The sequence below is a fragment of the Physcomitrium patens genome, chromosome 3 (assembly GCF_059467195.1).
Source record: "Physcomitrium patens ecotype Gransden chromosome 3, ASM5946719v1, whole genome shotgun sequence".
NCBI classification, from domain to species: Eukaryota; Viridiplantae; Streptophyta; class Bryopsida; order Funariales; family Funariaceae; genus Physcomitrium; species Physcomitrium patens.
The window spans coordinates 9,772,380-9,787,400 of NC_143412.1; the positions used below are offsets into that span (position 1 = coordinate 9,772,380).

The 15,021-nt window shown below is 31.2% G+C and overlaps 1 protein-coding gene and 1 long non-coding RNA gene across 5 annotated transcripts; one reads left to right on the forward strand and one right to left on the reverse strand.

Annotated features, from left to right (window-relative positions):
* Positions 1-933: 933 nt before the first annotated feature.
* Positions 934-2,928, reverse strand: LOC112279692 (uncharacterized). 3 transcript variants are annotated; one of them, XM_073532537.2, is made up of 3 exons: positions 2,663-2,928; positions 1,667-2,205; positions 934-1,516 (listed from the first exon to the last, which is right to left on the reverse strand). In XM_073532537.2, the coding sequence occupies exon 2, from the start codon at positions 2,183-2,185 to the stop codon at positions 1,688-1,690; it is 498 nt and encodes a 165-aa protein (XP_073388638.1). In that variant the 5' UTR covers positions 2,186-2,205; positions 2,663-2,928; the 3' UTR covers positions 934-1,516; positions 1,667-1,687. The 3 variants fall into 3 exon arrangements, with proteins under 3 accessions (XP_073388638.1, XP_024370137.1, XP_024370136.1); XM_024514369.3 differs by having other exon boundaries at positions 934-2,205; positions 2,688-2,927; XM_024514368.3 differs by having other exon boundaries at positions 934-2,205; positions 2,663-2,924.
* Positions 2,929-2,950: 22 nt separating this feature from the next.
* Positions 2,951-5,026, forward strand: LOC141045146 (uncharacterized). Of its 2 annotated transcripts, none has more exons than XR_012217090.1 (2): positions 2,951-3,460; positions 4,331-5,026. It is a non-coding gene; the product is annotated as an uncharacterized LOC141045146 (long non-coding RNA). The 2 variants fall into 2 exon arrangements; XR_012217091.1 differs by having other exon boundaries at positions 4,334-5,026.
* Positions 5,027-15,021: the final 9,995 nt, after the last annotated feature.

A 15,021-nucleotide genomic window follows, 5' to 3' on the forward strand; every position in this document is an offset into this window, starting at 1 on the left:
AGAAGCTTCTTTAGAAGGTATTCAAAAGTCTAGCTTCTACTTTTATTTACAAAGGTGACTTTTTTATTTAAAACAACTTGCTTAATTATATTATAATTAATACAAAGATTTTTTAATATATGATATACAATCACTTTTTTGAATAAACTTATGTCTACTTCTTCTATTTGAATTGTTGCTTCATTAATATAAATTAAGTAGGCTTTTATATTATTGGTATTTTCAATAATAAAAAAACATCTCTACAAGCAACATTTGTTAAGCTATATTGTGGACGTAATCCTTTTAGATGCATCTTCTTTGAAAAATATAAACCAAAGTATTTAAATACAATTAATAATAAAAAAATATTATTATTCGCAAAAGAAATAAAAAATAAAAAATAAAATAAACCCTAAATATAATTAATAATCCTAATATGTATTATCTAAAAGAATTTTTAAGTAAACATTGACTATAAGTAACTTTAGCTTACTATAAAATTCCACATTTTGATTGTTGAAAAAATAAAAAATTAAAACTAAAAAATAATAAGTTATAATGTGTAAAAATAATGATGAGTGAGAAAAAAAAGATATAGTATTCTTTCAAAGTTGAAAATATTAAGTAAACTTGATTCAACAATTCAGGTAGTTTTGGATACAATGAAAAGTTAAGAAATACATGGAGTTATTTTACTTTTGTAGAATTTTTTCAAGATAATTCAACTTTTTCTTTTTTCAATTTGAAATTATTGTGTAACTTGTTTTTGAAGAGTTTGTTATGTCATGTTTTTTAATTCCACCATCAAAAATTTCCATTGAAACCAATATCAAATTTAAACTAATATTAACTTTTCCATAGTCAGACCACTGAACATCTTTGATTATTAACAAAAATATCACAGTTATTTAAAACTCACGAGTAAGTTATAGTCACTTTACATATAAAATCTTTAAGCAGACTTAGTGACTTAATTATTTTATTTTCATTGGTAGTTAACACTACATATGTCAATCACTGTTCATCCACTTCTATTTTCCAAGGCCTATTACACACCCTACTTTCTAATATCAAAAAGAAAATTACAGAGTACGTATGCATTACAAACATAACGAACAACAATCAATGGAATCTGTGTATCATTTTTAAAGAAAATATTACAAATCAACCATCATATGCACAAACTGTTCATTTTATTGCTGTCTAGAAGCGAAATCAAACAAAGTTCCGGAAGATTCTTGCAACAGTTTTGACAAAGCTGATGTGTGACAGAGTGAAGTTTCAAAACATGACTAGGATGAATACGGCAACACAATCCTGGCCGTTGAATTGGATCTTTTTCTCCATGACAGACCCCCACATGAACGAACATAATCTGATCCTTCGTCTTCGACATGCATGACTTGTTAACCTGATCAAATCTGAGCTCATCGACGTCCTTCATCATCTAGATTTCTCCACGCCGTCGTAGAATAAACAACCTGCATCGTCGAAGAGATGGTGACTAGGGCGATCCGGAACTGTTCACCGCATCCTGATCACGGAACCGTAGGATGTTATCGACACGGCACAGGCTCACTGGTGTGAACGTTAACACTTTCGTGCTGTCGAAACTTGTGTGTGAGTTACATTTTGAGATGAGCGTTGAAGATGTGGGAAGGGAGTTACTGTACAACAATCTTACAGGTTTCGGAACTTATATTTCTTATGCGAAGCAAGATGGCTCACGAAGTTCCACACTTGGTGATGGAACTTTTGGGTGCTTGGAGTTTGAGCCTCGCCTGGGAGTTTTCTTCGATAGCTTCTTTGAATTGGAATCTTTTGAGGCCGTCTTTGTGTTCTTGGGTCGGGCAAGTTTTTTCGCTTTCAGTTTTGGAGCCCTGTCGGTTTTCTGAGTGCATTTTCGCCGACGTTTGCGTGGACCCGCCTTAGCTTTAAATCTAACTCTTCGGTCAGTATTCTTCGCTAGCTGGACCCTGCCGCGTCTCCTCTGCCCCTTCTTAGTCTTGATGATGGACCTTATGACAGTTTTGAGGCTTTTCTTCACTATTGGAGAAATCTTTCCCCGGTATTTTGTCTCGAGATAGTTGAAGATGTCACTCTGTGTGGAGCCTGGGCGGTCCTTCAGAGCTGAGATTGCATCGCCGACCATCTCACTGTACGGTGTGTGGATTCGGTTGTCACAAGGTTGTTTGTTCCCCATCGTTCCAGTTTCCTCTAAACCTGCGCATTTCTTACAGCCTGACCACGGTTAGACAGAATTGTCCCCCCGAACCATCGCAGCATAGTTTTCTCAGTTCAGCCGACCACAGTTTACGGCATTTCAAGACAGATTACTCAAATAATTTCAAACGAAAGGAAGATCCAAATTGTGATGCTAGCACATCTCCACCGACGCTCCACAATGTCCAGACAATCTCTATAAGAGTGTTTCCTAACTGTTATACGTTTCAACCAAATCATTGCGAGCACACAAGATTTCTAGCAGCAGACTCAGGTCATTCCATTCTGCAATGATAAGCAGGCATGCAAGATCAGCATTCACAAAAGCCACGCCTGCCAAATCTTCAAGTGCGTAAGGAACTCAATCATGCCACAAACAGAGGCACCACGTACCGTACATTCACTTTCTAAAGCCATTAATGCATCATGAAGCCAGGGAGGAACGAGAAGTTCTGACCTGAGAGTGGAATCCTAAAACTCACATCAAACAGGCTGTGAACTATATTGATGATAGAACATAATGAAATAGATTCCTCGGAGCATCGGCTGTCCTCTCCACCACTCTAAATTCTAGATTTCGAGCAACCGCGGCCTGGGCCACAGCTCCGCCCTGCACGATGCCCATAACGAATCACACTGCGAAATCTAATTAGAGAAAAAACTGTTGCAGAAACGGGCTCCGGAGGCATCGATGAAATGCATGCAAATGCAAAGGGGCGTGAATATCAGATCTCGACGGACGCCAGGGCTAACAGTCGCCCAAACTCCTGAACATGAAGGGTCGTACATCTGGCAACCAGTCCACGCAGAGTTGGATGCCTCCTTGAATCCATGAGGCAGGAATCGAATGGCTCCGTGAAGAGACATCCTAACCCACATATCGTTAAGTTAAACCCATTGCAAGCAAGTCAGCTACGCTTCAGACCGAGCATCGCTAAAAATGCACAGTGTCCGTGAGCAGGTCGAAGTGTATCGGAACCGCGTGCGTGGGTGAAGTTAGCATGTTCGCGACCAACGAAACAAAAATCCCCTTCTCAGCCACAATTCCCCAATGCTTTCGATTTCTAGCGCCTTATTCGCTTCAACAATAGAATCCAAAGAAGACACCCCACCCATCCCATTCCACTCCTCTTTCACGAACCTCGATCACATCTTGATTGATTGATTGATTGATTGTTGCGGGAACTGTTGGCGCCACCACGCCTCTCGACTCTGAAAACACGCCGCCATTGCGATGAATGGAGGCTGCTTGAAGGTGAGAGACGACCTTTAACTTTTGATTTTTGGAAGAACTTTATTGGTGCCACTATTACATGGTTACTCATTGCATTACAAAAAAAGAAAAAAAATTATGTGGTTTGAGTGAGGTCAAGCTTCTACAAGAAGGTGTTCCTTGTCTTTGTAACATAGGGTAGAAATAATAAGAGTGTTATATTATATTTGTTGATATTTCTATTTGATATGGAAATTTTCACTCTTGAAGAGCTAAAGAAGGACTTCAGAAATTATATTCTAATAGACAAGGTAGAATTATTTCTTTGGTTAATGTGATTTTTTATGATAAAATAAGAAAAAAAATATTAAAATTATTGTGATTAGTATGCTTTGGTTGTTAATTATGTGTACTAAAAAGAAAGTAAATAAAAATAAATAAATAAAATCCATTGTAGTATTAAAATTTAAAGTATGTTCATTTTTTTTAAAATTAAATTACTCATAAATTTTATTTTTAAATAAATTTTATTAATAATTTAATTATAAATAAAAGAATGATTTACTAATGGTCTTTTATACTAAATTTCTATTTAAATGATATAATTTCTAAAATTTAAATTATAAAATATATTTAATTTTTAAAAAGAAATTTTATCCAATTTTTATACTAATAAAAATTATAATATTAGAAACATCTTTCTATTATTTTGATAAAAACTATAAAATAAAATTATTTAAGATTGTAAAATTATTTATATTTTAGTATATTTTTTAGTCTAAATTTTTATCTTACTCTACATATATAATTGTGTATAAATATATGTGTACAATGGATAGGATATTTTTTGTTTTACAATACATAGTATGTAAGATTAAGAGAAGCTAGTAAACTGATGAATGGATGGTTTAGAAGGTAGGAGGGATGATGTGGTCAAAAAAAATAGTTATCATTGGTTATATAGTAGTTGGCATTTCAAGGAAAGCATAAGTAGTTTGAAGACAAAGTAGATGGGGCCAGACTATGAAACCCATAAGCTAGGGTAAGCTTGGTTCTACCTCTTTGTTTCTTTGTTTTCTGTGTAGAAGAAGAATAATGGATAGAATTTGAATAATGTGAAGTGAAATTCTAGAATGAAAGAAAGATTTGATTTACATGATGTTAAATGAGAAATTGAATTTATTATATGGTGAATTATAAGTAGAAGATTGGAAAGTTGATAATGGAAGATGTTTGTGAAATATGGATATAACTGGAAGAATTATGATACATTGATTTTTGAGAATTGAAAGGATGCCAAGAAGAAGATTGTGGAGTCTAGAATTGTGTGAAGAAGATTACTAGGAATGACAATTAGTTTTGGAGAATTTCAATGATTGAGTAGGAAATATTTTATATAGTCTTTTAAGATAGTGTAGTATTACCTATTGTTGTCATAAGTTAGGAGAGGAGAAGAGACAGTGAATATATAATAAAGAATTATAGATTATAATATTTTATTTGATAGAATGTGGGAGGCATTGTAGCTTTCTTGGTTGTTTTAGTTGATAAAGAGACAATTAATTATGTGACCCTAATGTGAAAACTCATGCAGATAGTCTTTCTCCATGTTTGAATCCCTTTGTATAAGTTTATTCAGATTAGATTAGTCTAGAGTAAGTAAAACAATAATTATATTTTGGTGCCACTACCAAAGAATTGACAATAATAGAGTATTAAGAATTAATTACCAAACACGTACTTCTGGATGTCGTACAAAGCTGTTATAAAATTCATGTTGGTTCAAAAGTAAAGCCAAATGTGTAGTTAGATTGGAGATGGAAAGTAATTTTAGTATTATAAGATGAAATATTATGATTTATAAGAATGAAAACATTACACTAAGACAAACATGCAAGTTGAAAGGAAGACACGAGACAGCGCAAGCAAGAAATTTATTGTGGGAGAAGTAAGAACATAATCTAAAAAAGAAGCATCGACAGAGTTGGATTAAACCATGGTTGCATGCCTATCGGCATATCCAAGCATACCAAGAACCTGAAAGACCATTAATATTTCAGTCATATATACTATTAAGATAATTGCCAAGAGCACTTACGAGAAATTTTATTGGTAATCTAGTGTATCTCTTAAGCTCATTAACTGAAAGTAAAAGAGACATAGAAAGATTGGATACTCTATTGGATACTTTTTTAATAGCAGGTATAGCCAATTCAAGCAAGATTGGTTATTTAGAATGGCATAAATTACTTGCCAATAAGGGCTAATTTAGAATATTTTAAAATTCATCGTTTATACCTCCAATTCAACTAATAAAATTATTTGTAAATAATAATAATAAATTGAAGAAGCTAAAAACTACAAAAATAATAATTGGAGAAGATAGTGTTTATTTTAATAAGCAATTAAGTGGAACATTAACATCTTCAATGGTAACAAGAGACCTAGTAGTTCTAATTGTAGTTCAAATCGATGCGAAGGATGATCGCACAACTAGTATAGCTCTATTGTCTACTTTTAGAGGTTTGCCAGGTCTAAATTTAGATTAATATTTATCTTAGTTCTTGACTGCATGTATAGCCAATAATGGTAGAATAGAAGATATTTGATTGAGGTGGTTGCCAGTAACCTTGAAAGATACAACATTTGAATGGTATAATTGCCAACCTATGGGCCAATTTCCTAATTAGGAGGTATTGAAAAATGAGTCTTTAACTCATTTTCGACCAATTGAATTTGAAGAACGTCTCAAAAAAAGATTATTGAATAGTAGAATGATATCAAAAGAAGCAGTGCAATCATATTCTCAATATCTACGCATTCAGAAATCAATTTCAGATTCTATAGTTCTAACTAGACAATCGGGATCATTTATCCATCCAACCTGGAACAGGCCTAGTCGATATATGCCAATAGAAATACCTAAAATTTTTGATGGAATTGAAAGAAGACCACTTTGATGTTATTATCACAAGTAAATAGGACATTATTCTAGTGAATGTCTCAATCCAAGAGCGAATGCCAAATATGCTCTAGTATGTAGAAATTGTAAGTAGTCATGATATATATATCAACAGTGTAATGCTCCATTTAATTTCAATAACCGAGATTAGAAGATGCAATCGAGCCAGCAATCAAATGATAAAGATTGTGTTCAACAAGAATCCCTAGTACATCAAGTTGAGATGGTTAACGCAGTGCTTATGTGGGGTCATAAAAAAAAACAAGAAGATCCAATTCAACAATTGGATGTATTAATTGTGAAGAACCACTTCATACCAATTATAGGAACTCCAAATCCAATACCTGTACCAAAAATATTACCAACAATGGGACTTGGTTCGTCTATGCAATTCAATGATATTCCTAATACCAAAGTATTGGTTCAACTTAAACCAATACCATTATCTAAGAAGTTTCAAGAGCCATCTTATATAATAAAAGAACTTTTTATAAACAAACATCCTAAAAAAGTTCATTTAGCTATTCCACATCCGAATTTGGTAAAAAAAAATACATTATCTCAAGGAATTAAGTTGAAATCCATGAAAAAAAAAAAAAAAAAAAAAAAAAACCTTGGGAATCACTACCAATATGGAACCATATGATATTTTGAAAGATTTGGATAAAATTTAGCCCTATATTACAATGATGCAACTTTTGGCGGTAGCCCTGGAATGTCATTCCACATTGAATTCTTCATTAATAAGACATAGGTCCCATAATAGAAAAATTTGTGAATTTAGTTTAAATCCCGATCCAAAAGCATCAACTATTGATGTATTCATTGATGGTATTCTTATTTTTGGAGTTCAAGTGGATGGTGGCTCTAGGGAGAATCTAATGAATACCGATATAATAGAGGGCTTAGACTTAAAACAATTATTATCCATGACATTGATATTGAGAATGGTAGATCATAGTCGGGTAAAACCAATAGATAACTTATACAGTATTGACATTGTAATTGCTGAAATCATATACAAGATTGATTATGTTATTTTTTAATTATAGAATTCCATATTATCCTATCGAATCTTATTAGGTTGACCGTAGTTGTATCAAGCCAAAGTTAAGAATGATTGGGGCCGTGAAATGTTGACTATTGAGAAAGAAAAAGTTAAGATTGTGTTATAAATGTATCCAGTTCAATATCATGGAGAATCTCAAATTCTCGATTCAGAGGCAACATCTGATGATGAAGATCAATTTGATGCAAAATATAATGAAGTTATCAATGAAATGGAAGTTAGTGATAATCCACTTTACGTGCAACAATAAGACATGTTAATCTAATCTAGAGGATTAGGAGAATATTTAGTATATCTGGAGGATATAGCAAATTTTGATCATGCTATTGCTGATTGGATAAATAATTCCACAATTAATGAAGTTAATACATTGGAACTAAAATTGGATAGTTTTAATTTATAAGATTTTATGAAAGATTATGTGCCAAAGAAAAAAATATAATAGAATATTGTTGAAAAACTTGAGTGCCAATCCCTTAACTTAGGCACCAATGAAACACCAAAGGTTATCTAAGTATACAATCAAATTAAGGATATTGAGTTGAAAAATTAGAAGGCTTTTTTTTTAAATCATAAATCGTCTTTTGCATTGTCATATGTGAATTTGAAAGGTATTCTTGCTAAAGTTTGTGAGCATTAAATTATTTTGGAGGAAAATGCTATACCAATTTATCAAAGATAATATTAATTCAATCTAAATATTTCCCTATGGTGAAAAAGGAATTAGACAAACTTCTTGATGTGGATTTTATTTATCTAATTTCGTATAATGACTGGATTTCACCAATTGTAATGGTGCCAAAGAAGAATAGAAAAATCCAAATTTGTCAAGATTTTTGTAAATTAAATACAACTACCAAGAAGGATTATTTTCTTTTACCTTTTATTGATAGTATTCTGGATGCAATAGCCAAGCATGAATGTTATTTCTTTTTGGATGGATTTTTGAGTTACAATCAAGTTAAAATTTACAGAAGAAGTTGAATTAAAGACTACTTTCATTGTAGACTAGGAGATCTTTGTTTATAAAGTTATGTCAATTGGTTTATATAATGCCCTAATCATGTTTCAAAGGGTAATGATACAAGCTTTTCAAGATCATTTATAATATTTGATAGAGATATTTTTAAATAATTTTTGTACATTTAATACAAAGACTAATCATTTGGATGTCTTGATAAGTGTTTGGATTATTGTGGCTATTATGGGATCTCTTTGAATTCAAAGAAATGCCAATTTGGAGTACTATCTAATAAATCATTGGAACACATCATCCCATTGACTGCTATTGCTACTGATGCGAATAAAGTTACTTCTATATTGAGTTTATCAAAGCCTGTAATAATATCAGATGTTTGTGATTTTGTTGGCCATATCAATTATTATTGACGATTTATTCATTTATTTGCAATCATATATCAGCTTTTAACTAATCTCTTAAAGAAATCTATGTCAGATAAATCTAATTCAATTTGGACTGAGGAATGTACAATTGTATTTAAAAAATTGAAATAAAAATTGGTATCTATACTAGTAATGATTGCATCTTATTAGACAAAACTATTTCATATTTATGTTAATGCATCTAATGTTGCTATTGGATTCGTGTTGAGTCAAAAAGATAAAAAGAGTTTGGATCATCCAATATATTATGCTAGTCAACAATTGGTTGCAATTGAACAAAATTATACTATGATTGAATGGAAAGCTTTGGAAATGATTTATTTTGTTCAAAATTTTTGACATTATTTGCTTAGTTATGACTTCATGTTTTATGTTAATCACGCTGCTCTTAAGTATATGGTTAATAAACCTCAATTGAGTAGATGCATTGCTAGATGGATGTTACTACTTCAAGAATTTAACTTTACTATCAATGTTAGACTAAAAAAGAAACATGCTAATATTGACCACATGTCTTGTTTATCCAATATATTGAATAATGAGCCTATCAATGATATCCTACCTAATGCAGAATTATTTGCCATCAACATGATTACATCCGAATATAATAAATTGATTTAGTATCTTATATTTCAAGCATTACCACCTACTTATAGTGAGAAATTTAAGAAACGCTTGATTATAAAAAATGTGCCATATGCAATGATTGGTGATGCCTTATATAAGCAAGGATGCGATGGAATTTTATACTGCTATATCTTTTAAAATAAAGTGCATACCATATTGAAAGGCTGCCATTTAGATAGTTATAGTGGATATTTTGTCAGTGATAGTACTGCTAATAAAGCTTTAATGACTAGATATTCGTAGCCAATAATGTTTTCAGATGCACATCAATATGTTCGACATTGTGATCTTTGTCAATAAATTGATTGACATACTAGAACTTCTGCCATGCTGTTGGTACTAATTTTGGTACAAACACCATTTGAAAAATAGGGTATTGATTTTGTAGGACCAATTGCTCCAACCTTAAATAATGAACAGAAAAGATATATTTTAGTAGCGACCAATTATGTAACAAAATATACTGAGGCAATGACAACAAAAACTGATAATGCCAATAAAGTAGCCACATTTTTATATGAAAATATTATCACTCAATTTGGATGTTTCAAAGAATTGGTTAGTGATGGAAGAACCCATTTTATTAATTCTACAATTACACCCTTGACAATGTCGTATTATGTGTTGTCTTGCTCAAGAATGTACTGGGCACATAGCTATGGAAGGTGAGATTGTGTTTCACAAGTATTCAAGAAACCCTAATAGCTTTTGTCCATAGAAGAAAAATATAATCTGAATTTCAATTCAAAAGTGCTAAAAACACTCTTTTTAGTAGCCTTAACCATATATAAATCCCAATTATCTTGTTACTTTCGTATTTAAGTAATTTAGATTTTTCTTATAAGTCCCAATCTTAAGCAATGAGCTTTAGCAAGCTGTAGCATCGAATTTGACAGTCTACGTAATGTAAAATTTTGAAAGCAATTATCAATGGAAGTCTTTTATATGCTCAAGAATTTTTAGTCTAATCCAATTTACAGATTGTGAAAAAACCTCCAAAAATTATACTGACGTCACTTAGCTGCCAACTTAAAAAGTGAAGTAGAAATCCAAGCCGTGATTTCTTCTTTTTTAACTATTAACTTCAATTCAAAATTGGTGTATAGCTTGATCTTTAAGTCTTTCACCTTGATCCAACTAATAGATCTCTAGATATCACAAAAATCCTATCCAACTTCAAACTACCAACTTTTGAAACCCTCTTGTGCTATAAACTAGATATCTCTAAACCACGCCGTTAGATTATCACAAAATTTTGTATACACTTAATACACCCAATAATTCAAATAGTATCAAATTTTCAATTAAAGATGTTACACCAATTGCATAAACTAGCCAAAATTGCTAGGCCTAATTATTTTATATAAGCCTTGAATTACCAATACAAACCTTGACTTTGAATAATAATTGCTAAGACTTCAAAAATCCTCCAAAAACAATTCGTTTCTAGAAAGAGCTTCAAGCTAGGTCTTAAATTCTAACCTTCAACCTTTGAATGAACCCCTAATTTGTCCTTGGTAGTCGTTTTAGTGACTAGAGGTTTGATTTTGATCATGTCTCACAAATGGTCGATCCTTGGGTATCAATCTAACTCATCCTAAGGATTTTTTAGTCCAATTCTATCCTCAACTTAATCCTAGTATCAACCATATTAACCATTTATCTCTTCTAATCTGATTTTATCAATTTATGGTCTTTTTAAGATAGTAAAAGAGTCTCTAATTACTAAATAATCTTCAACCTACTAATTATTAAGATAAGAAAATAACCTAAGAGGCTTTTATAAAAGCTATGTTTACATACCTCAAATTATAATTAAACTAAGATAATTAGGTATTAATTAGAAATTCAATTTTAATTATAATTTCATTATATAGTCGTATTACATCATGACAACGGATAAATATGAAATCAAACATGAAAAAACAACTCTATATCACTCTTGGGCCAATAGGCAGACTGAAAAGACCAATGGTATTTTGTGCAAAGTTTTAACGAAGACAATATCTGATGCAAGAATGGATTGGGATACTAAATTGTTTGTCTCTTTTTAGGCTTATCGTATTGTGTATAAAATTACTACCAATTCCATACCATTCCAATTGGTGTACTTGTAAGAAGCAATATTACTAATTGAATTGGAAGTTCAGAGTTTAAAAATTACATTAAATGAACGTTTTGGCAACAAGAAATCCTTCCAATATCAATTTATAGAATTAAAAAAATTATATGAAGTTAGGGCTACAGCTTTTCTAACTATGGAAGCTATCCAACATCAATATAAGATTTGTTGTGATAGTAAATTATGTCTCAAATTATTTCTGCCCAATGATCTAGTGCTGCTTTATGATAGCCGATTTAACAATTTTCTGAAAAATTTCTAAGTCTATTGGTATAGATCGTAACGTATAATGGAAGGTTTTCCTAATGGTTTACTTCAACTGAAAGATTTTAATGGATATCCAATTTATCACACATATCAATGAAAACCAATTATGACTTTATTATATATAAACTTGGGATGGATTTCAAAAAATTAGAAGAAAGAGGGCTTATCTATTAATAATAGATTGCTTATACTCAAAGGTATATGACGGATATTAAAGATGGATAGTCGTTGGTTGTAGGTCCTCATATGGATTAGTCAAGAAAATCAAAAGTGAGATAATGATTAATAAGATTAAGAATTCTTGATATATATCTTGAGTAAAAGGTTAGGAGCAAGGTTCAATATTTTGAACATTGTTGTTTGGGGTGTAACTATTAGAGTGTAGGATTTACTTGACTAAGCAAGAAAGTAATATTAATACAAGCAAGGAGTCAGAAGCAAGTATTCCACTGTTTCAATGGAAAGAGTGAAGAGAGTTACGGACAAAGAGGAAAGCTTCCAAAATGTCAAAACTAAGAGCAATTTGAGATCACCATCTCTAGTGGTTCTTATCAATATGGAACCAATGAAGTTAGAAATTTTTTGGACTTGAAAAAAGCAAAGAAAATTTAGAAATGCTTTGTTATATTAGTTTTTGTGAGGTCAGATAACTTGCCGCCAATTGATGTCGAATTGGTGGAAGAATGTATTGTAAATTATGACTCGAAGGATGATTTGAGTGTTCTTAAGGGGATTATTATTGGGATTGATGAGACTACCTTATAAAAGATACTACACCTTCCAATTGGTGAGCTTGCAATGGATGTTAAAGTGTATAATAATTTCAGATCGGGAAGTTATTTCAAAGGTACCATGTCGTCATTTGAGAAGATTCAAGATTGGCAAATGGCAGAAGCACTTATACTAGAGCTTATAGAGTGGATGCATTTTGTTTAGAAGTAGTTAGGCTTGAATCGATACACTATATATATATATTCAAATGGCTACTATTTGCTACAGTAGGAATGCTTGAAGGTATGGTATTTAATTGAATAGTATTTCAATTGTAGCAACTAGAATCCATACAGAGATAGGAGCCAAGCAGAAGACGAAGAAATTTTCATCTTTTCTTTGCTTTAATTATGTGCACTCTGTGATTACATATACAATGAATCAAATCCCACGAGTAAAGTAGAAAAATATACCCTCTCTAGTGCTTCAACAAAGTATTCAGAGTTTAATGGCAGTGACAACTATTCCAAGGGTTGTGGTGCACAAAATTAGAGAATTAAGTAACTCATTGAAATAGGAGGTTATACTAGAGATTACACCAGAGTGAGTTCCAATTTGTTCGACAATTGAGGTAGAAACTAAAGTTCCAATTTTGATGGACATAAATCAATGAGCGTTTCTGTAGGATAAAATATTAGAAAGAGTGAATCTCAACGATGTCATATTAGCTCACATTTTTCAATTACAATTTTTAATGAGTAAATTGGATGGAGAAAAAAATTTAAAGCAAAAATTGGAAGCAAGCAAAAAAAAAATATTAGAGCAAAGCCACCAAATTAAGGAACAAGATCAAATAATTTAAAAAAATGTGGAATCCAAGTTGCTATTAGAGCATAAATTTGGAGAGAAATACGAAGCTTGGAAAAAAAAAAAAAAAAAAAAAATGCATTCAACGTATCGTAGAAGGTCAAAAGAAAGACCTAATCTAGATTTATAGTACATTAATATTAGAATGAAAAAAAGTAAAGTATCAAATAGAAATAGAACAAGAAAAGATAGCATTATTAGAACAAAAAAAGTAAACATTGGGTGACTAATATAGAATTGAAATGAAAATATTACGGACAGAAATTGAAACCTTAAAAGTTGTAGTGACAAAATTGGAGGGTGATTTAGCCATTATTGGTCAGTATCAAATGTATACTCCACTTATTTCAATAATTGATGAATTAAAGGATAAGGTGACACAAAAATTATACTATTTAGAAGCAAAAGATGTCAAGATTTTACAGTTGGAGGCTCAAGTTTGTAAATTGGAAGTGTATAATAAGGACTTATCAATCCAATTGAGGAGAGAGTTATTGAAAGTATTGAAAGAGGATGAGAACTTATCATTAGAACCAGAATTACTGGAACGACTTTCAAAGAATATTGGGATTGATCAATCTAGCATACCAGAGGGTTAGAAAATTTGTAAGGATTTCGTTGAAGAAGTTTGTTTTTACCAATTTTGTGTTTACAAGGATATTGCACAGTTAGGAGTAGGGCTACGTAGAATGGGTAGGATATTTTTTTGTTTTACAATACATAGTATGTAGGATTAAGAGAAGCTAGTAAATTAATGAATGGATAGTTTAGAAGACAAGAAGGATGATGTAGTTAGAGAAAGTAGTTATCATCAGTTGTATAGTGGTTGGCATTTTGAGGAAAGCATAAGTAGTTTGAAGAAGAAGTAAATGAGGCCAGACTATGATAGTCATAAGTGAGAGTAAGCTTGATGCTACTTCTTTGTGTCATTGTTTCTTTATAGAAAAAGAGTAATGGATAGAATTTAAATAATGTGAAGTAAAATTCTAGAATGAAAGAAAGATTTGATTTACATGAAGTTAAATGAGAAATTGAATATATTAAGTGGTGAATTATAAGTAGAGGATTGGAATGTTGATAATGAAAGATGTTTGTAAAATATAGTGTAAGTCATCAAATTGACTTATTTATTATTTTAGAATAAAAATATATATTTAAAATGCTTTAAATCTCATTAGATAGTAAATAGTATAGAAATCCTTAGAAAAATAGAAAATAAAAATATTAGTGGTGGAAATGGAGTCATAATAAGTCTTTGAGGCAATTATCCTTATTGGTTTAATATTTTTATTTTATTGTTGAATATTAAAGATTATTTATTAAAACCAATATTTATATTGGTCTTCTATTTATATGTACTACTTATAAAAATTATAAATATTAGTAGTTAGAAGAAGCATGAGAAAGAACTTCATGTCATTTTAATTATTGGTATAAAAAATATAATTTATAGTAGATTTAAATTAATTTTTATTATTGTTCTGCTTTTGTTCTTTTTATTTGCTTACTTCACTTCACACCAAAAATTACAAGAAACTCTTAATTGAGGCCATCTTGTAACTTGGGTTGAGGAG